Raw genomic sequence first — 24541 nt, 5'->3', positions numbered from 1 at the left:
TGTGTGTGTGTGTGTGTGTGTGTGTGTGTGTGTGTGTGTGTGTGTGTGTGTGTGTGTGTGTGGACGATGGGGAGGGCCTGTGTTTGGCTCGCACATTGGTCCTCCTCATTAAAACAAATGCTGTTCATACATTACACACACAGTTATTTTGAGGCAGTTTTCAAAGCCATTTGTCATACAGCATTTGTAGAGAGATGCTTGGAAGATCAAAGTCAGTGTGTGTGTTGTGTCAGTTTGAGACGTTTACTAATGAGACAGCTACAATTGACTCCTCCTTATTATCCTCCTTATCCTTAAGGTGTATTTGTGTTTGTGAATGGGAGAGAGAGAAAGAGAGAGAACGAGACAGACAGAGAGAGAGAGAGAGAGAAGGAAAGAGGAACAGAGAGAGAGATTCGACATTCGACACAATTCGACATACCAATTAGGATCTGGCTAAAAATACTTGAATCAGTTATAGAGCCCATTGCCCGTTATGGTTGTGAGGTCTGGGGTCCGCTCCCCAACCAAGAATTCACTAAATGGGACAAATACCAAATTGAGACTCTGCATGCAGAATTCTGCAAAAATATCCTCAGTGTACAACGTAAAGCACCAAATAATGCATGCAGAGCAGAATTAGGCCGATACCCACTAATTATCAAAATCCAGAAAAGAGCCGTTAAATTCTACAACCACCTAAAAGGAAGCGATTCCCAAACCTTCCATAACAAAGCCATCACCTACAGAGAGATGAACCTGGAGAAGAATCCCCTAAGCAAGCTGGTCCTGGGGCTCTGTTCACAAACACAAACACACCCCACAGAGCCCCAGGACAATAGCGCAATTAGACCCAACCAAATCATGAGAAAACAAAAAGATAATTACTTGACACATTGGAAAGAATTAACAAAAAAACAGAGCAAACTAGAATGCTATTTGGCCCTAAACAGAGAGTACACAGTGGCAGAATACCTGACCACTGTGACTGACCCAAACTTAAGGAAAGCTTTGACTATGTACAGACTCAGTGAGCATAGCCTTGCTATTGAGAAAGGCCGCCGTAGGCAGACATGGCTCTCAAGAGAAGACAGGCTATGTGCTCACTGCCCACAAAATGAGGTGGAAACTGAGCTGCACTTCCTAACCTCCTGCCCAATGTATGACCATATTAGAGAGACATATTTCCCTCAGATTACACAGATCCACAAAGAATTCGAAAAAAAATCAAATTTTGATAAACTCCCATATCTACTGGGTGAAATTCCACAGTGTGCCATCACAGCAGCAAGATTTGTGACCTGTTGCCACAAGAAAAGGGCAACCAGTGAAGAACAAACACCATTGTAAATACAACCCATATTTATGCTTGATTTATTTTCCCTTGTGTACTTTAACCATTTGTACATTGTTACAACACTGTATATATATATATATATAATATGACATTTGTAATGTCTTTATTGTTTTGAAACTTCTGTATGTGTAATGTTTACTGTTAATTTATATTGTTTATTTCACTTTTGTATATTATCTACCTCACTTGCTTTGGCAATGTTAACACATGTTTCCCATGCCAATAAAGCCCCTTGAATTGAATTGAATTGAATTGAGTGAGAGCAGAGTGAGTAGAGAGAGAGAGAGCAGAGAGAGAGCGAGAGAGAGAGAGAGTGCAGGAACTCACATCTGTGTCGGGGCCTTTGTCGGCTCCAGGGCAAGAGAAGGTGACAAACTCATGGCACCTTTTGTGGACCACAAAACAGCACACTGTAGGAGAGGGCAGAAGAGACATGAACAGTTAGACGGTAGTCAGGAACATTTCCCTGCCTTTCTCCCTTACACATGTAAACACACAACATACACACACACCATGACCAATCCAACTCTCCCCAGCCACCCTCACCCTCCTCCAAACTGTACACAATGGGTCATTAATAAAGGCCCTGACCAGTCATCCAGTCATCCTCTATACACCAGCTCCAGGCTGCAGCCATCCAGAGAGATACTTATCCTGTCAAAACATTAGGGAGCTCCGGCCATTGAAGTGACTCATACGTTGTAGCTCTATGGTGGAGATCATCATATGCATAATAAATGGGTGGTCGTAACTAGGGTTGCAAAGAGTCGGAAACTTTCCGGGAAATTTTCCATGGGAAGTAAAGCCAGGGAATTTTGGGAATTTTGCTTAAATTCTAGGTCTTGTGGCATATTTTGGTTAAACTATCCCCAATTCAATGAAATTGCAACCCTCTGCATGCACAGTGGATGCTTCCATTACATGTTCAGCGCACTGTTCCATCACATGTACAGCTGATTCTCAAGATCTTGCACACTAATGAGATGCTATTGAGCCCACACTACTACCCTGTCTGAGCCAAGGGCTTTCTGGTAAGTTTTAATTACAATACTGGTTCGGGTGAATATATTTTATATATGACATACATGATATTTTGTTAACTAGTAAATAGTAGCCTACAACAAAGTGTGTTTAAATAATTTCTAACTTGTTAACAATATCTGCTAGTTAGTTTTTGCTACCATGTGGGTTTTAGCTTGCTTGAGCCTGCTAACTGAGGAGTGTTAATTCACCTGTTTCCATACATGCTTCATTTTAAAACATGTATCTTACAAAGGAGTTATTTAATCTAACTGCTTAACTATTTATCTGTACATGGAATTGTATTTGGGTATTTTTTTACTCCGGTTTTTCTAATCTTTACAGGAAAATGACACAGGCGCTATCTGATGTGTGGAGACATTTCACTGCAGCTCATGTAGAAGGAAACGCTGTGTACATTTGCAAATACTGTGCCAAATCATATGTGAAGAATGAAACAAAAATGCAGAATCATCTGGCCAAGTGCATAAAGTTCCCTCAGCGCTCACAACAAGCAACCTCTGACAAAAGTCCCTCTACTTCTATTTGAGGTGAAAATGATGAATCAGACACCTTATTGATAGCAACAGCTCATGGTCCTCCTGGAATCAGACGGTTTTTTGACTCAATGGAGGAACGTAGTCAGAGAAATGCTGATGAATGTTTTGCTCGAGCTGTGTATGCAACTGGTTCACCTCTGATGCTCACAGGCAATGTGTATTGGAAGATACTTCTGAATGTTCTTCGCCCAGCATACACCCCTCCAACCAGACATGCATTATCTACTCATTTGCTGGATGCAGAGTTCAACAGAGTTCAAGTGAAGGTCAAGCAAATCATAGAGAAAGCAGACTGTATTGCAATCAACACTGATGGGTGGTCGAATGTTCGTGGGCAAGGAATAATTAACTATATCATCTCCACCCCTCAACCAGTATTCTACAAGAGCACAGACACAAGGGACAACAGACCTTGCTTACATTTGTATAGGCTGCTTGGTCTAAAGTGGAGGAGTCCTACCCTCACATCACACCCCTTGGCTGTGCTGCTCATGCATTGCATCTGCAGTTCTGAAATACATCAAAAAGTGTGAAGACTTCTGCCTGAAGCCCATACACGCCGCAGCGTACATGTTGGACCCCAAGTATGCTGGCAAGAGCATCCTGTCTGGTGCAGAGATCAACAAGGCCCATGGTGTCATCACTACTGTGTCTCACCACTTTAGCCTGAATGAGGGCAAGGTTCTTGGCAGTCTGGCGAAGTACACTTCCAAGCAAGGGCTTTGGGATGGAGATGCAATATGGCAGTCATGCCAACATATCTCATCAGCCACCTGGTGGAAGGGACTTTGTGGAACTGGGGCTCTTTCCCCTGTTGCCTCCATCATCCTCCAAATCCCACCAACATCAGCCGCCTCAGAGCGCAACTGGTCCTTGTTTGGGAACACACACACCAAAGAACGCAACAAGCTGACCAATACAAGGGTTGAAAAATTGGTGGCCATCCGGGAATATTTGAGGCTTTTTGAGCCTGACAACGAGCCATCCTCAACAAGGTTGGAAAGTGACAGTGAAGATGAGGCCTCAGAGTCTGATGTTCAAGAGGTGAACATTGAGGAGGTCCAGAAAGAAGACATGGAAGCCTGAGAGGAAGACAACCAAAGCTTTAGTTTCTAGACTATCATATTACAGATGTATGTTGAAAACGTTTTTGGGAGATGCGATGGATCATTGGGGATCATTCAATAACTCATTTATTTTGTTGTTCAGTGAAATCCTCCCATGTCAAGAGCCAAGAGTCAACTCATTTAATTAAAGTTCAATTCGTAACTAAATAGTTTTTCAAATTTCTATTGGAAGGATTTAATCATTTGCAATTATGTCTACTTATGATAAGGTAAAAGGTTTATGTTTCTGTCTCCATATGATATGGTAAATATATCCAATGCAAAAAACATCTACATTTAGATGGTATTAATATTAATTTGCATATATTTACGCTAATTCCCATATATTCCCGTTAATTCCCACGGAAAGTTTCCACCTGTGAATATTCCCCAAAATGTGCAACCCTAGTCGTAACCACGGCATTAAATATATCTCTATGGTAACAACAGTTTGAATAATTCCTGTAGAACAGAATGCCATCGGGGGTACGCCAAATAAAAATGTGATTACATTCTTTTTTTTTATTGTACAAAAAATTGGTTTTACTTTTCTTTTTAAACTAATTCTTCACATTTTCAAACAGGCCATTTATATTTTTTCCAACAGGGCTATACATCTGGGTGAGTTTTTCTCTCTCGCCTGAGTAGCCTCGTTTCTCTGCCAAAAATAAAATTAAACCATCTAGTGTTCAGCGAAATAACAACACGATGTCAAATACAGGTAGCCTAGTCAAATAATTAACATCCAATCACATTAACCGTTACTCTCTCGCGGGAATTCCACTAACAGTCCGTATGTAGCCAAATGTAGCTGCTGCTCATTCCGTTTGCCCGAAAATTGATAAATGTTTCAAAAAAGTAAGGCCCCGTAGAGTAAGGCCCCATAGGCCCCATAGAGACACATACCAGCTCTACTGGTAGTACTGCTACCACCTGTCGACTACACAAGTTGTTCTGCTTCCACGAGCACATCCAATGCTAGCATCAGTAATTCTACATTTGTTGTGACATTGCAGGAGATGTTTTGAAACAATTACTGCATGGCATGCAAGCCAGTGAATTCTATGCATTACAGCTGGATGAGTCAATAGACGTGGCGGGCCTGGCACAGCTCCTGGTATATGTCCGTTACGTTTATGGGGGGTCAATTAAGGAAGACATCCTCTTCTGCAAACCACTGGAAACCAGGACAACAGGAGAGGATATTTTTTAAGTACTGGACAGCTTTGTGACATCAAATGGACTTTGGTGGTCAAGATGTGTTGGTGTCTGTACTGATGGCGCTAAAGCCATGACAGGGAGACATAGTGGAGTGGTAACGCGCGTGCAAGCAGTTGCTCCCGACGCCACTTGAGTACACTGCAGCATCCACCGAGAGGCTCTTGCTGCCAAGGGAATGCCTGACAGCTTGAAAGACGTTTTGGATACAACAGTGAAAATAGTTAACTTTGTTAAAGCAAGGCCCCTGAACTCTCGTGTATTTTCTGCACTATGCAATGATATGGGCAGCGACCATGTAAGGCTTTTTCAACATACAGAAGTGTGCTGGTTATAAAGGGGTAAAGTATTGACACATTTTTTTTAAATTGAGAGACGAGCTTAAAGTTTTCTTTACTGACCATCATTTTCACTTGTCTGACCGCTTGCATGTCGAGGACTTTCTCACATGACTGACCTATCTGGGCAATTTTTTTTCTCGCCTGAATGATCTGAATCTAGGATTACAGGGACTCTCCGCAACTACATTCAATGTGTGGGACAAAATTGAGGCTATGATTAAGAAGTTGTAGCTCTTCTCTGTCTGCATTAACTTTTTGAGGGCAGGGGGCAGCTTTTTCACTTTCGGGAAAAATAGCATGCCAAAATTCAACTGCTTGCTACTCATCCCCAGAATATAAGATATGCATATTATTAGTAGATTTGGATAGAAAACACTCTGAAGTTTCTAAAACTGTTTGAATCATGTCTGTGAGAATAACAGAACTTATGTAGCAGGCAAAACCCTGAGGACAAACCATTCAGAATTTGTATTTTTTTGATGTCACTGTCTTTTCAATTAGATTTTTTAGAGACACCAGATTTCTAATGGACTTGCTTGCAGTTCCTACCGCTTCCACTGGATGTCACCAGTCCTTGGAAATCGGTTGAGGTTATTCCTTTGTGTAGTGAAGAAGTAGGGCTATCGTAAATGAGGGTCACATGAAGTAAATTTTTGGAGAGAGTCACGTTATGAAAAAAGTTGCGTCAGTTTGGTTTCTTTTTGTATTGAACACAGATCATCCCGTCTTCAAATTGATCGATTATTAACGTTTAAAAATACCTAACGTTGTATGACAAAAGTAGTTTGAAATGTTTTGGTAAATTTACATGTAACTTTTGATATATTTTGTAGTGACTTGGCGAAAGTTGGAAGCTGTGTTTTTCTGGATGAAACGGTCCAAATAAATTGACATTTTGGATATATATCGACGGAATTAATCGAACAAAAGGACCATTTGTGATGTTTATGGGACATATTGGAGTGCCAACAAAATAATTTTGTCAAAGGTAAGGCATGATTTATATTTTATTTCTGCGTTTTGTGTCGTGCTTGCAGTGTTGAAATATGCTACTCTGTTTGTTTACTGATGTGCTATCATCAGATAATAGCATCTTATGCTTTCGCCAAAAAGCTTTTTTGAAATCTGACATGTTGGCTGGATTCACAACGAGTGTAGCTTTAATTTGGTATCTTACATGTGTGATTTAATGAAAGTTTGATTTTTATATCATGTTATTTGAATATGGCGCGCTGTATTTTCCCTGGCTATTGGCCGGTGGGACGTTTGCGTCCCACCTGCCCCAGAGAAGTTAACAAGGACAACACACAGGTCTTTCCATCATTGTATGATTTTTTGTGTGCAAATTAACTTAAGCTTACAAACAATGTCAAATGTGATATAGTGAAGCACCTGAGTGAGCTGGGTGCGCAATTACGCAGGTACTTTCCCGAAACGGATGACACAAACAACTGGATTCGTTATCCCTTTCATGCCCTGCCTCCAGTCCACTTACCGATATCTGAACAAGAGAGCCTCATCAAAATGGCAACAAGCAGTTCTGTGAAAATATAATTTAATCAGAAGCCACTGCCAGAGTATCCTGCCTTGGCGAAGCGCGCTGTTAAGACACGGATGCCCTTTGCAACCACGTACCTATGTGAGAGTGGATTCTCGGCCCTCACTAGCATGAAAACTAAACACAGGCAGACTGTGTGTTGAAAATGATTTAAGACTGAGACTCTCTCCAATACAACCCAACATTGCAGAGTTATGTGCATCCTTTCAAGCCACCCTTCTCATTAACCTGTGGTGAGTTATTCACCATTTTCGATGAACAAATAAAGTTTTATATGTAAGATGGCTAAATAAAGAGCAAAATGATTGATTATTATTATATTATTATTTGTGCCCTGGTCCAATAAGAGCTCTTTGTCACTTCCCATGAGCCGGGTGGGAAGTGACAAAAACTCACAATCATTCTTATGTTTAATAAATGTATCTTATAGTGTTTGTGGCAGGCTTACAATGATGGCAAAACACAACATTTGAGAGTGCGCTGACCCTGGTGCTAGAGGGGGTACGCAGCTGGAGGTTGAATGCTTGAAGAGGTACGGGACTATAAAAAGTTTGGGAACCACTGCTGTAGAAGAAACTTGTCAGAAAGGAGAATACATGGTACAGTAGGTTGGTAGACAGTATAGATGTTTTATTTTGATGCCAGGTTGTATTGGACCCAAGTAATGAACCACCACTCTCCAAGGCTCTCACTTCCACTTGTTTACCACCAAGACAGTGTGTATGTGTGTGTGTGTGTGTGTGTGTGTGTGTGTGTGTGTGTGTGTGTGTGTGTGTGTGTGTGTGTGTGTGTGTGTGTGTGTGTGTGTGTGTGTGTGTGTGTGTGTGTGTACACAGGTGTTTGTGTGTGCATACGTTCTGTGGGAGTCATGGTGATGATCAACAGACCTAGTCAATACCTCTCTTAATGAAAGGAGAGGATAAGCAAGAAAATTACCAAGCAAATCAATAATTCATGTTTTGGGAATGACTGTGCACAGCAGTCACTGTGGAGTGTGCATGCCATCAGTTCATCTCTGACAGTTAGCACTGTGTATCTATCTGTAGGCTGTTGTGTAATTGGACAACTGGGTGCTTTGAAAAGTGTTTGAGTCCTGGTATACAGTATACAGTGGAACAGAGGTAACTACTTTCAGTCAATTCCCACTCAAATTTGAGAGCTCTCCAACATTGAGAGACTGATAGTCAATCATCATCATTATCATCATCACCACCACAACCATCACCACCATCACCACCACAACCATCATCACCACCACCACCACCATCATTATCATCATCATCCCCACCACCACCACCACCACAACCATCATCATCATCACTACCACCACAGCGATCATCATCATCACCACCACCACAACTATCATCATCATCACCACCACCACAACCATCATCATCACCACAACAACCATCATCATCATCATCATCCCCACCACCACAGCCATCATCATCATCACTACCACCACAACAACCATCATCATCATCATCATTCCCACCACCACCATCATCATCATCATCATCATCACCACCACAACTATCACCATCATCCTCATCATCACCACCACCACAACCATCATCATCATCATCACCACCACAACCATCATCATCATCATCACCACCACCACTATAACCATCATCATCATTAACAGAACCATCATCACAGCCATCATCATCATCATAATCGTCATCATCCCCATCACAACCATCACAGCAATCATCATCATCATCCCCACCACAGTCATCATCATCATCATCCCCACCACCACTACAACCATCATCATCCTCAAAACCACAGCCATCATCATAATCATCATCATCCCCACCACCACTACAACCACCACAACCATCATCACCACCACCACAGCCATCATCATCATCATCCCCACCACAACCATCATCATCATCATCACCACCACAACCATCACCATCATCATCACCACCACAGCCATCATCATCATTATCACCACCACAATCATCACCATCATTATCACCACCACAACCATCAACATCATCACCACCACAGCCATCATCATCATCACCACCACAGCCATCATCCTCATCATCACCACCACAGCCATCATCATCATCATAATCATCATCATCCCCATCACAACCATCACAGCAATCATCATCATCTTCACCACAACAACCATCATCATCATCATCATCATCATCACCACCACCACTACAACCATCATCATCCTCAAAACCACAGCCATCATCATAATCATCATCATCCCCACCACCACTACAACCACCACAACCATCATCACCACCACCACAGCCATCATCATCATCATCCCCACCACAACCATCATCATCATCATCACCACCACAACCATCACCATCATCATCACCACCACAGCCATCATCATCATTATCACCACCACAATCATCACCATCATTATCACCACCACAACCATCAACATCATCACCACCACAGCCATCATCATCATCACCACCACAGCCATCATCATCATCATCACCACCACAACCATCATCATCATCACCACCATTATCATCATCACCACCACCACCACCATAACCATCCTCATTATCACCACCACCATCATCATCAACATCCTATCTGAATCTCTAAGTGTGCAGCATGCATCAGAGATGTTTCCATGGTAATCTGCTGGTTTCTGCTGAGAAGGGGAAAAGAGGATGAATTCATCTTCCTAAGTAATAAAGGTACAGAAAAAAAGAGTATAAATAAAAAGCTCAGTGAATATCTCCCAGTGTGATTTATTCCTGCTCACTCTGTCACCACCTCCATTTGTCATGTCCACATCAGGTAAACACAGAGATGAGAACACACACACACACACCACTACTGTGATGGGGAGCATAACAAACACACCCCACTACTGTGATGGGGAGCATAACGAACAGACCCCACTACTGTGAAGGGGAGCATAACAAACACACCCCACTACTGTGATGGGGAGCATAACAAACACACCCCACTACTGTGATGGGGAGCATAACGAACAGACCCCACTACTGTGAAGGGGAGCATAACAAACACACCCCACTACTGTGATGGGGAGCATAACAAACACACCCCACTACTGTGATGGGGAGCATAACAAACACACCCCACTACTGTGATGGGGAGCATAACAAACACACCCCACTACTGTGATGGGGAGCATAACAAACACACCCCACTACTGTGATGGGGAGCATAACAAACACACCCCACTACTGTGATGGGGAGCATAACAAACACACCCCACTACTGTGAAGGCGAGCATAACAAACACACCCCACTACTGTGATGGGGAGCATAACAAACACACCACACTACTGTGATGGGGAGCATAACAAACACACCCCATTACTGTGAAGGGGAGCATAACAAACACACCCCACTACTGTGATGGGGAGCATAACAAACACACCCCATTACTGTGAAGGGGAGCATAACAAACACACCCCACTACTGTGATGGGGAGCATAACAAACACACCCCACTACTGTGAAGGGGAGCATAACAAACACACCCCATTACTGTGAAGAGGAGCATAACAAACACACCCCACTACTGTGATGGGGAGCATAACAAACACACCCCACTACTGTGAAGGGGAGCATAACAAACACACCCCACTACTGTGATGGGGAGCATAACAAACACACCCCACTACTGTGAAGGGGAGCATAACAAACACACCCCATTACTGTGAAGGGGAGCACAACAAACACACCCCACTACTGTGAAGGGGAGCATAACAAACACACCCCACTACTGTGATGGGGAGCATAACAAACACACCCCACTACTGTGATGGGGAGCATAACAAACACACCCCACTACTGTGAAAGGGAGCATAACAAACACACCCCACTACTGTGAAGGGGAGCATAACAAACACACCCCACTACTGTGATGGGGAGCATAACGAACAGACCCCACTACTGTGAAGGGGAGCATAACAAACACACCCCATTACTGTGAAGGGGAGCATAACAAACACACCCCATTACTGTGAAGGGGAGCATAACAAACACACCCCACTACTGTGATGGGGAGCATAACAAACACACCCCACTACTGTGATGGGGAGCATAACAAACACACCCCACTACTGTGATGCAATTAGCAGGAAAACACCGTTGTCAAAAGGGCACTGCATGTGCGAGCAGTTTCATGTGATAGATATGAAAATATCCCTTAGAAATTTTGAAAGAGACGAGATCTAACAGTCTACTTTGAAGCAACGTAAGACATGCCTCATGCCTCATCAATTAAGTACTGTATATGTTTTCAAAACGCATACTGCCTTCAGCTCATTGCTAAGTGGCGTTGATGATGAAGCCTGCTTTCCGTTTCCGTTTGAAGCCGTTTTCAAAACAACTGGGAACTCGTAAATCTCCGACTTCATTGTGTTCCAGACAACTGGGAAATGGGGAAAACGAGCTCTGACTAGGAAAAATAGTTTTGAACGGTTATCCAACTCGGAATTCCAACTCAGGAACTCAGGACCTTCCTAGAGGTCAGACTTTCCAACTTGAAGATCACTGACGTCATGATTTCCAAGAGTTCCCAGTTGTCTTGAAAGCACCGGCAGCAGCTCATGTGCTGTTACAGATTTTCCACTCAATGGCTCTGTATCTGTATGCCATAGGCATGTGATAAATAAGATACATAAAGAATATGACAATTTAATTCCACTAAATTATGCAAATTGACCTATAGACCGATAAGCATGACCAGTCAAATGTATTTATATCGACTGTTATTTCCATCAATAAATAGGCAAAATAAATTCTGAAAACCCTGACACACACACACACACACACACACACACACACACACACACACACACACACACACACACACACACACACACACACACACACACACACACACACACACACACACACACTCACACTCACACTCACACTCACACACAATCTATAAGGTTTTGTCATCCATTATCCCATTCCTCCTACAAAAAACCTTTCCACAGCTTGTGCTGACTCCAGGTATTATTCTACTAATTAACTGCCAATTTGACTGGTATTCGGAGTGTGGCTTTCTTCTTCTGTGTGAATGCAGATCAGATGTTCTCTTGGGTGATATTTGCAGGGTAAATATCAGAGGATATGGTTGTAGCCTAGCTACCATGGAGATGAGAGAAATCTCTGGAACACTCTGTGGGGTAACCCTGGAGATAGAACACTGGGGCTTTGATCTAAGCTTAGAGTCAACAGCTACAGCTTCCAAGGCTAATAAAGGTCTTTTGTAATCATTGTTCCCATAATATTTGTGTCCCAAAGTGCTCCATAAACATTGCGTGAAACATTGTACAATAGGTGGATAACCAAGAGGAGGTACAGACACAGCAGTGTTCATAAATTCTGGTCCTGGGGACCCACAAGGTGTGCATGATGTTGTACCAGCCAAGCTCGCTTAGCTCAAGGTGAACCAGATGTGTTAGAACTGATCTTCCAAGATGGCGTAGGAGTGGGATGTCTGTTTTGATTGTCTTGTCCCGTCCCTTGTATATATTGTTTTTACTTCGTAGATTTGTAATATTTGTAATCTCATTTTCAATCTATGGATTGAACATACACTCCTGCAACGTGCCTCACCCAATGTGGTATGGATCTGCTATTTTTTACACTTCAGAACCGGAACCCCCTTCAGGAGCTAGCCAGCTAACTAGCTACTAGCTAGTTAACTCTGACATCTGCCAGCCTCAGCACGGTCAACTCCTGCCAGCCTGCACTGAGTTGCAATCTACTGCAGAGATAGCCTGCAGAGTTCTGTCATACTATCCAGGTCTGTGCCCCAAAAAATTCAAGCTTCTACTTTAAAAATCCACCTTTCCAGAAATAAGTCTCTCACCGTTGCCGCTTGTTATAGACCCCCCTCAGTCCCCAGCTGTGCCCTGGACACCATATGTGAATTGATCGCCCCCCTTCTTTCTTCAGAGTTCGTACTGTTAGGTGACTTAAACTGGGACATCCTTAACACCCCGGCTGTCCTACAATCTAAGTTAGATGCCCTCAATCGCACACAAATGATCAAGGAACCTACCAGGTACAACCCTAAATCTGTAACCATGGGCACCCTCTTAGATATCATCCTGCCCAACTTAACCTCTAAATACACCTCTGATGTCTTCAACTAGGATCTCAGCAATCACTGCCTCATTGTCTGCGTGCGTAATGGGTCCGCAGTCAAACAACCACCCCTCATCACTGTCAAACGCTCCCTAAAACACTTCAGCGAGCAGGCCTTTCAAATCGACCTGGCCCGGGTATCCTGGAAGGATATTTACCTCATCCCGTCAGTAGAGGATGCCTGGTTGCTCTTCAAAAGTGCTTTCCTCTCCATCTTAAATAAGCAAGCCCCATTCAAAAAATGTAGAACTAAGAACAGATATAGCCCTTGGTTCACCCCAGACTTGACTGCCCTTGACCAGCACAAAAACATCCTGTGGCGTTCTGCATTAGCATCGAATAGCCCCCGCGATATGCAACTTTTCAGGGAAGTCAGGAACCAATATACTCAGTCAGTTAGGAAAGCTAAGGCTAGCTTTTTCAAACAGAATTTTGCTTCCTGTAGTACTAATTCCCAAAAGTTTTGGGACACTGTAAAGTCCATGGAGAATAAGAGCACCTCCTCCCAGCTGCCCACTGCACTGAGGATAGGAAACACTGTCACCACCGATAAATCTATGATAATCAATCAGTTCAATGAGCATTTTTCCACGGCTGGCCATGCTTTCCACCTGGCTACCCCTACCCTGGCCAACATCTCAGCACCCCCAGCAGCAACTTGTCCAAACGCCCCCCTTCACCCAAATCCAGACAGCTGATGTTCTGAAAGTACTGCAAAATCTGGATCCCTACAAATCAGCTGGGCTAGACAATCTGGACACACTCTTTCTAAAATTATCAGCTGAAGTTGTTGCAACCCCTATTACTAGCCTATTCAACCTCTCTTTCGCATCGTCTGAGATCCCCAAAGATTGGAAAGCTGCGGCGGTCATCCCCCTCTTCATAGGGGGACACACTCTAGACCCAAACTGTTATAAACCTATATGCATCCTGCTCTGCCTTTCTAAAATCTCCAAAAGCCAAGTTAATAAACAGATCACCAACCATTTCGAATCCCATCGTACCTTCTCCACCATCCAATCTGGTTTCCGAGCTGGTCATGGGTGCACCTCACCCACGCTCAAGGTCCTAAATTATATCATAACCGCTATCGATAAAAAACAGTACTGTGCAGCCGTCTGGCCATGGCTTTCGACTCTGTCAATCACCGCATTCTTATCAGCAGACTCAATAGCCTTGGTTTCTCAAATGACTGCCTCGCCTGGTTCACCAACTACTTATCTGATAGAGTTCAGTGTGTCAAATCGGAGGGCCTGTTGTCCGGACCTCTGGCAGTCTCTGGGGGTGCCACAGGGTTCAATTCTAGGGCCAACTCTTTTCTCGGTATATATCAATGATGTCGTTCTTGCTGCTGGTGATTCTCTGATCCACCTCAACGCAAATGACACCATTCTGTATACATCCGGCCCTTCTTTGGACACTGTGCTAACAAACCTCCAAACGAGCTTCAACACCATACAACACTCCTTCCGTATCCTCCAACTGCTTTTAAATGCTAGTAAAACTAAGTGCATGCTCTTCAACCGATTGCTGCCCGCACCCTCCCGCCCAAATAGCATCACTACTCTGGACGGTTCTGACCTAGAATATGTGGACAACTACAAATACCTATGTTCCGGGATTCTTCCGATGGCATCGAGGAGTACACCACATCAGTCACTGGCTTTATCAATAAGTGCATCGAGGACGTCGTCCCCACAGTGACTGTACGTACATACCCCAACCAGAAGCTATGGATTACAGGCAACATTCGCACCGAGCTAAAGGGTAGAGCTGCCGCTTTCAAGGTGCGGGACTCTAACCCAGAAGCTTACAAGAAATCATGCTATGCCCTGCGACGAACCATCAAACAGGCAAAGCGTCAATACAGGGCTAAGATTGAATCATACTACACCGGCTCCGACGCTCGTCTTATGTGGCAGGGCTTGTAAACTATTACAGACTACAAAAGGAAACACAGCCGCAAGCTGCCCAGTGACACGAGCCTACCAGATGAGCTAAATTACTTCTATGCTCGCTTCGAGGCAACCAACACCGAGGCATGCATGAGAGCATCAGCTGTTCCGGACGACTGTGTGATCATGCTCTCCGTAGCCGACGTGAGTAAGACTTTTAAACAGGTCAACATACACAAGGCTGCGGGACCAGACGGATTACCAGGACGTGTGCTCCGGGCATGTGCTGACCAACTGGCAGGTGTCTTCACTGACATTTTCAACATGTCCCTGATTGAGTCTGTAATACCAACATGTTTCAAGCAGACCACCATATTCCCTGTGCCCAAGAACACAAAGGCAACCTGCCTAAATGACTACAGACCCGTAGCACTCACGTCCGTAGCCATGAAGTGCTTTGAAAGGTTGGTCATGGCTCACATCAACAGCATTATTCCAGAAACCCTAGACCCACTCCAATTTGCATACCGCCCAAACAGATCCACAAGATGATGCAATCTCTATTGCACTCCACACTGCCCTTTCCCACCTGGACAAAAGGAACACTTATGTGAGAATGCTATTCTTTGAATACAGCTCAGTGTTCAACACCATAGTACCCTGAAAGCTCATCATTAAGCTAAGGATCCTGGGACTAAACACCTCCCTCTGCAACTGGATCCTGGACGTCCTGACGGGCCGCCCCCAGGTGGTGAGGCTAGGTAGCAACACATCTGCCACGCTGATCCTCAACACTGGAACTCCCCAGGGGTGCATGCTCAGTCCCCTCCTGTACTTACTCCCTGTTCTCCCACGACTGCATGGCCATGCACAACTCCAACACCATCATTAAGTTTGCAGACGACACAACAGTGGTAGGCCTGATCACCGACAACGACAAGACAGCCTATAGGGAGGAGGTCAGAGACCTGGCCGGGTGGTGCCAGAATAACAACCTATCCCTCAACGTAACCAAAACTAAGGAGATGATTGTGGACTACAGGAAAAGGAGGACCGAGCACGCCCCCATTCTCATCGACGGAGCTGTAGTGGAGCAGGTTGAGAGCTTCAAGTTCCTTGGTGTCCACATCAACAACAAACTAGAATGGTCCAAACACACGAAGACAGTCGTGAAGAGGGCACAACAAAGCCTATTCCACCTCAGGAAAATAAAAAGATCTGGCATGGGTCCTGAGATCCTCAAAAGGTTCTACAGCTGCAACATCGTGAGCATCCTGACTGGTTGCATCACTGCCCGGTACGGCAATTGCTCGGCCTCCGACCACAAGGCACTACAGAGGGTAGTGCGTACAGCCCAGTACATCACTGGGGACAAGCTGCCTGCCATCCAGGACCTCTACACCAGGCGGTGTCAGAGGAAATTGTCAAAGACCCCAGCCACCCCAGTCATAGACTGTTCTCTCTACTACTGCATGGCAAGCGGTACTGGAGTGCCAAGTCTAGGACAAAAAGGCTTCTCAACAGTTTTTACCCCCAAGCCATAAGACTCCTGAACAGGTAATCAAATGGCTACCCGGACTATTTGCATTGTGTGCCCCCCCAACCCCTCTTTTTTACACTGCTGCTACTCTCTGTTTATCATATATGCATAGTCACTTTAACTATACATTCATGTACATACTACCTCAATTGGGCCAACCAACCAGCGCTCCTGCACATTGGCTAACCGGGCTATCTGCATTGTGTCCCACCCACCAGCCGCCTTTTACGCTACTGCTACTCTCTGGTCATCATATATGCATAGTCACTTTAACCATATCTACATGTACATGCTACCTCAATCAGCCTGACTAACCGGTGTCTGTATGTAGCCTCGCTACTTTTATAGCCTGTATATAGCCTGTCTTTTTACTGTTGTTTTATTTCTTTACCTACTTATTGTTCACCTAATACCTTTTTTGCACTATTGGTTAGAGCCTGTAAGTAAGCATTTCACTGTAAGGTCTACCTACACCTGTTGTATTCGGCGCACGTGACAAATAAACTTTGATTTGATTTGATTTGTCTGGTTAGACTGTAAACTCTCCTTCCAGACTGACATTAAGCATCTCCAATCCAAAATTAAATCTAGAATCGGCTTCCTATTTCGCAACAAAGCCTCCTTCACTCATGCTGCCAAACATACCCTCGTAAAACTGACTATCCTTCCGATCCTTGACTTCGGCGATGTCATTTACAAAATAGCCTCCAACACTCTACTCAGCAAACTGGATGTAGTCTATCACAGTGCCATCCGTTTTATCACCAAAGCCCCATATACTACCCACCACTGCGACCTGTATGCTCTCGTTGGCTGGCCCTCACTACATATCTGTCACCAAACCCACTGGCTCCAGGTCATCTATAAGTCTTTGCTAGGTAAAGCCCAGCTCACTGGTCTCAGCTCACTGGTCACCATAGCAACACCCACCCGTAGCACGCGCTCCAGCAGGTATATTTCACTGGTCATCCCCAAAGCCAACACTTCCTTTGGCCGCATTTCCTTCCAGTTCTATGCTGCCAATGACTGGAACGAATTACAAAAATCTCTGAAGCTGGAGTCTTATATCTCCTGCTCTAACTTTAAGCATCAGCTGTCAGAGCAGCTTACCGATCACCGTACCTGTACACAGCCAATCTGTAAATAGCACACCCGACTACCTCATCCCAATATTATTGCTTACCCTTTTGCACCCCAGTATCTCTACTTGCACATCATCATCTGCACATCTATCCCTCCAGTATTAATGCTAAATTGTAATTATTTTTGCTTCTATGGCCTATTTATTGCTTACCTCCCTACTCTTCTACATTTGCACACACTGTACATAGATTTTTCGATTTTTTTTCTTCTTTTGTGTTATTGACTGCACGTTTGTTTATGTGTAACTATGTGTTGTTGTTTTTGTCGCACTGCTTTGCTTTATCTTGGCCAGGTCACAGTTGTAAATGAGAACTTGTTCTCAACTGGCCTACCTGGTTAATTAAAATTAAAATAATAAAATTAAAATAAATTAAAAACCAGAGTGCACCAAAAGACAAAACAACCCCTGGGAACACTGCTTTACACTGATCGCCGTCCTGTTGCAACAGAGTGCACTTAGCTCTGAGCAGTAGCTCTAAACTGATCTGAGTTCAGAGTTTAGTAAGGATGTTGAACTGTGAGCAGTAAAATTGTGCTGAAGCGAAGGATAAACCTCAGTCAGAGCAGCGTTGGCGTGTGTTAAACCTCTGGGATCAGCCTGTCAGATCTACACTGCCTGACTGAAGACGCACACACACACAGTTTAGTTTAGAGAGAATGTATCTACAGTACCAGTCAAAAGTTTGGACACACATACTCATTCAAGGGTTTTTCTTTCTTTTTACTATTTTCTACCTCCCCCTCCAACTCTCCAATGGCTCAGACAATGTCAGTCTCACAGGGCTTAGACTCCACTGAAAATATTTTGCTCACACACACACACACACACACACACACACACACACACACACACACACACACACACACACACACACACACACACACACACACACACACACACACACACACACACACACACACACACACACACACACACACAAAAATGCCTGAAGGTTACAGGTGGAAAAGAACAATGTTCAAATCAATGTTCAAACTGCATAAATGCATAAATGATAAACAAATCAACTACTTTCCTTGGAGTTAGTCCACTTTGACGGAGTCCTATCAGATGAGATTGTTGATAATAATACTGTATTACAGCAGCAGGTGGTATGATTCATTACTATGGCCTTTGTTTCCTCATGCTAATTGCATAAGCACATAGATAAGGGACTTCAGTTAACAGCTTACAAAACCCTTGTGTTGTGTGTGTGTGTGTGTGTGCACACGTGTCTCTCTCTCTCTCTCACTCTCTCTCTTACTCTCTGTGTGCATGAGTGTGTGTGTGTGTGTGTGTGTGTGTGTGCATGTGCCTCTCTGTGTGTGTGCGTCCCTGTGTGTGTGTGCGTGTCTCTGTGCAGTATGTGTGTGTGCGCACACATTGTCTTTGAATGTGTGTTTATGTAAAAGTGTGTCACACACGTACACATCGATTCTGTATTGTAGATATGTGATAGTAGAGTAGTGGCCTGAGGGAACACACTTTATGTGTTGTGTAAAGTGTTATGAAATGTAATGTCATGTAATATTTTAAATTGTATAAAACTGCCTTAATGTTGCTGGACCACAGGAAGAGTAGCTGCTGCCTTGACAGGAACTAATGAGGATCCTTAATAAACCCCAGGAAGAGTAGCTGCTGCCTTGGCAGGAACTAATGGAGATCCTTAATAAACCACAGGAAGAGTAGCTGCTGCCTTGGCAGGAACTAATGGAGATCCTTAATACACCACAGGAAGAGTAGCTGCTGCCTTGGCAGGAACTAATGGAGATCCTTAATACACCACAGGAAGAGTAGCTGCTGCCTTGGCAGGAAATAAACCACGGGAAGAGTAGCTGGTGCCTTGGCAGGAACTAATGAGGATCCTTAATAAACCACAGGAAGAGTAGCTGCTGCCTTGGTAGGAAATAAACCACAGGAAGAGTAGCTGCTGCCTTGGCAGGAACTCATGGGGATCCTTAATAAACCACAGGAAGAGTAGCTGCTGCCTTGGCAGGAAATAAACCACAGGAAGAGTAGCTGCTGCCTTGGCAGAAACTAATGAGGATCCTTAATAAACCCCAGGAAGAGTAGCTGCTGCCTTGGCAGGAACTAATGAGGATCCTTAATAAACCCCAGGAAGAGTAGCTGCTGCCTTGGCAGGAAATAAACCACAGGAAGAGTAGCTGCTGCCTTGGCAGGAACTAATGGGGATACTTAATAAACCCCAGGAAGAGTAGCTGCTGCCTTGGCAGGAAATAAACCACAGGAAGAGTAGCTGCTGCCTTGGCAGGAACTAATGGGGATACTTAATAAACCCCAGGAAGAGTAGCTGCTGCCATGGCAGGAACTAATGGGGATCCTTAATAAATATAAATACAAATACACTGTCTAGGGCAATATTATACCCACCTCTCTCTGCTCCATCCTATGATTCCATCTGAAGTGTGGATTATCAGGGCTAATCTGGAGAGATTAGAAATCTGTGGCACACGTTTAATGAGATTACAGAACGATATCACCCTCAGTGTCTCACAGGGGCAGATAAGAGGACACCCGCAGTGCTGGACTGGCTCCTCCATGCCTCCAGACAGCTCTCATCCATCCTGATCCTGATCCAGACAGACAGACAGACAGACAGACAGACAGACAGACAGACAGACAGACAGACAGACAGACAGACAGACAGACAGACAGACAGACAGACAGACAGACAGACAGACAGACAGACAGACAGACAGACAGACAGACAGACAGACAGCAGAACTCTAATAGCCCTTTGATCTGAGCTGCTGACTAGGAAGGAAACCAATACAGGGAGAGGGGGATAAATGTCAGGGTGTCTGTCTGTTCTGGAAAGGCAGAACTAATACACAGGGACTGGTGAGAAAAATAAACACGTTTTAGTTTAAATGAATGGATTATGCTGTCAGAGTGTGGTGAATTGAACTGAACTGATGCAGCAGGTGCTGGTATTCCTGTTCAATAGGCTGACAGTTTGTTGAGCATCTATTGGTGGTAATTACACATACAACAATATACCTCCCTGGATTTAGAACGCACTCTCTCCATCTTATGTGTCACACAGACTAATAGAGAGACAGAGAGCCGATAGAGAACTCAGCATTTTAACACTAGAACTGCCAAGACGGTCAATCTGACCGTTTTACATTTTGTTGAAACTTCACTTCAATAAAACCTTGAACCCACCTGTCCCTGACTTTTCCTAAGTATGTATATTTACACTCTAGCAGTACTTCAAAATAAATATCATAAAAGAATAAAACTTGAGCATTTCTTCCTCAAAGCACCATGAGGATCAAAATGTCCATATGCATATTTAACAGTAGGCTGGAATAGCCAGGCCTTGACGAGTAGCCTACCAATAGCCACCAGTCTAATAAATCCATTTACTATACACAATCATAAAGAAATCCATTAATATTTCATTTAAGAAGGTCATAAAAAACATGACACTAACGCAATTTACTTCAAAAGAAAAGAATACCATGTTTCAGTTATATTTATCTGTGTGTAGTAGCCGAGGCTACAGTATATCCTTTGGCTGAGCCATGGCCATGAAGTCAACTTGTTCATTTAGCTGACATCACACGCTTATATTCCCCTGCCATACCACAGTTAACCACATATATTTTACAGTAAGAATATAATGGAATGTAACAGAAAATATATTTTTCCCAAATGGCTATTGCTGATTGCCGCCAGTACTCACATGAGGAACACGTGGAAAAAGTTGTCTTTGTATAATTGTTTGTTTGTTTGCATAACTAGGTTAACTAGAAACCTTTGCAATACCCTAACGGAAAGAGTAGATTCAATCAAAACATCGGGTCTGCATGGACCTCTGTAGGATTATATGACAAAATGCTATTTGGTAAACTCCTTGCTTCTTTGTCAATGCACGCTGCGCTGGTCATCAGTCCCTTCATTTTCAATTGATAATATTGTCATCCATCAGACTATTGTACATTTAATCTTGTCTTTAGGCCACATCTATTATTATATGTGGGAAATTAGTTTCCATATATTTTAAGTGTAGTTTAGATATGTCATTTAGCTGTGCAGGCAACTATTTTCTTATGTCAGAAAATACAATAATGTCTATTTTAAAACCTATTTACAGTCTATGCACTTCTGGATAAATCAATACATTTTCTGACTGATTAAAATTGACATTTGTTATGGTTTCTTATGACTTATTTTAACATAATCAATGCATTTATTTAGCAATTTATTATTTATTATGGAATTATTACACAATTGAAATATCAACAGTCAGAATGACAATCATGGCCATTCTGGTAGTTATGGAATTCCAGTGTTCTGAGTGTTAAGGCAAGGCTCTATTCACCTCCAGACAGACTTTGCACACATGATATCCATGGCCATTCTCTTGGATGCAGTAGACCATAGCCTCTCAGATATCAGCTATGGAGAGACGGAGAGGAGGGGATGTCAACCCTGATAACCTGCTCTTTAATCCATTTCATACACTACATGACCAACATCTCATTCCAAAATCATGTGCATTAACATGGAGTTGGTCCGTCCTTTGCTGCTATATCAGCCTCCACTCTTCCAGGAAGGCTTACCACTAGATGTTGGAACATTGCTGCAGGGACTTGCTTCCATTCAGCCACAAGAGGATTAGTAAGGTCGGGCACCGATGTTGGGCGATTAGGCCTGGCTCACAGTCGGTGTTCAAATCAAATCAAATCAAATTGTATTTTTATCATGCACCAATTACAACAGGTGTAGACCTTACCGTGAAATGCTTATTTACAAGCCCTTAACCAACAATGCAGTTCAAGAAATAGAGTTAAGAAAAAATTTACTAAATAAACTAAAGTAAAAAAGATTATAAAAAAAGAACACAAGACAATTACATAACAATAACGAGGCTACAGGGGGTACCAGTACCGAGTCAATGTGTGGGGGTACAGGTTAGTCGAGGTCATTTGTAAAATGACTATGCATAGACAATAAACAGCGAGTAGCAGGGGGGTGGCCATTTCATTAATTGTTCAGCAGTCTTATGGCTTGGGGGTAGAAGCTATTAAGGAGCATTTTGGCCCTAGACTAGGCGCTCCGGTACCGCTTGCCGTGCGGTACCAGAGAGAACAGTCTATGACTTGGGTGACTGGAGTCTTCGACAATTTTTTGGGTCTCTGACACCGCATAGTATATAGGTCCTGGATGTCAGGAAGCTTGGTCCCAGTGATATACTGGACCGTACGCACTACACTCTGTAGCGCCTTATGGTCAGATGCCGAGCAGTTGCCATACTTGGAGGTGATGCAACTGGTCAGGATGCCCTCGATGGTGAAGCTGTAGAACCTTTTGAGGATCTGGGGACCCAGGCCAAATCTTTTCAGTCTCCTCCTTCACAACTGTCTTGGTGTGTTTGGACCATGATAGTTTGTTGGTGATGTGGACACCAAGGAACTGCAAAAACTCGACCCGCTCAACTACGGCCCCGTCAATGTTAATGGGGGCCTGTTCGGCTCTCCTTTTCCTATAGTCCACGATCAGATCCTTTGTCTTGCTCAAATTGAGGGAGAGGTTGGTGTCCTGGCACCACACTGCCAGGTCTCGGATCTCCTCCCTATAGGCTGTCTCATCGTTGTCGGTGATCAGGCCTACCACTGTTGTGTCATCTGCAAACTTAATGATGGTGTTGGAGTTGTGGAATGGACTGAAATGAATGCTGCAAATGTCACTTTTTGGGGGACCCAAGCAAACTCACATAGACATGTTAGTTATAGATCTGTCATTTTCATTGAAATCAAGTCTAAGAAGTGGTAGATATGTTATAGGTGCACTATTTCTATGTTTCCCGTGCTTAAGTTGCATTTTTGCGTCTTTTACTTTCAGTTTTGTACACCAGCTTCAAACAGCTGAAAATACAATATTTTTCGTTATGGAAAATATATTTCACAGCGGTTTATATGGTACAATGATTCTCTACACTATACTTGCTTGTTTTGTCATATCAGGTTTCAGGTAAGACCCAAATGCAGACTGTGTTGAAGTAACAATGTTTATTACAGCAACAGGGGCAGGCAAACGACAGGCCAAGGTAGGCAGGGGTCGATAATCCAGAGTAGTGTGGCAAAGGTACAAGACGGCAGGCAGGCTCAGAGTTAGGTCAGGCAGAGGTCGGTAATCCAGAGTAGGGGCAAAGGTACAAGACGGCAGGCAGGCTCAGAGTTAGGTCAGGCAGAGGTCGGTAATCCAGAGTAGGGGCAAAGGTACAGGACTGCAGGCAGGCTCAGAGTTAGGTCAGGCAGAGGTCGGTAATCCAGAGTAGGGGCAAAGGTACAGGACTGCAGGCAGGCTCAGAGTTAGGCCAGGCAGAGGTCGGTAATCCAGAGGAGGGGCAAAGGTACAGGACTGCAGGCAGGCTCAGAGTTAGGTCAGGCAGAGGTCGGTAATCCAGAGTAGGGGCAAAGGTACAGGACTGTTACAATTCCAATGGTGAGATGAAGGAGTCAGGTGCAGAGAGCAGGGAGTTCCGAGCAAGTGGAATTTATTATTTCAACCAGAAATAATCAAATGAGACGGCTACGCCACACAACAAAGGGCGCGTCAAAAATACAGTCCAACATATATAGGACAGAATCCACTATCTAAATCACCACCACCAAAAAACAGAATAACAAGCCCGCACAAAACCCAGCGGGCTTACT

General features: G+C 43.8%; 1 protein-coding gene across 1 annotated transcript in view; it reads right to left on the bottom strand.

Moving 5' to 3' along the window:
- The window catches only part of prkcab (protein kinase C, alpha, b), a 215022-nt gene that overhangs the window by 125653 nt on the left and 64828 nt on the right, over positions 1-24541 (bottom strand). The window contains exon 3 of the mRNA XM_071396546.1: positions 1664-1746. Coding sequence (XP_071252647.1) covers positions 1664-1746 — 83 coding nt within the window. The remainder of the gene's footprint in view (positions 1-1663; positions 1747-24541) is intronic.

The sequence above is a fragment of the Salvelinus alpinus genome, chromosome 1, assembly GCF_045679555.1.
Source record: "Salvelinus alpinus chromosome 1, SLU_Salpinus.1, whole genome shotgun sequence".
Taxonomy (NCBI): Eukaryota; Metazoa; Chordata; class Actinopteri; order Salmoniformes; family Salmonidae; genus Salvelinus; species Salvelinus alpinus.
The sequence above is the reverse complement of the archived record's forward strand: the minus strand, read 5'-3'. Positions and strand labels throughout refer to the sequence as shown.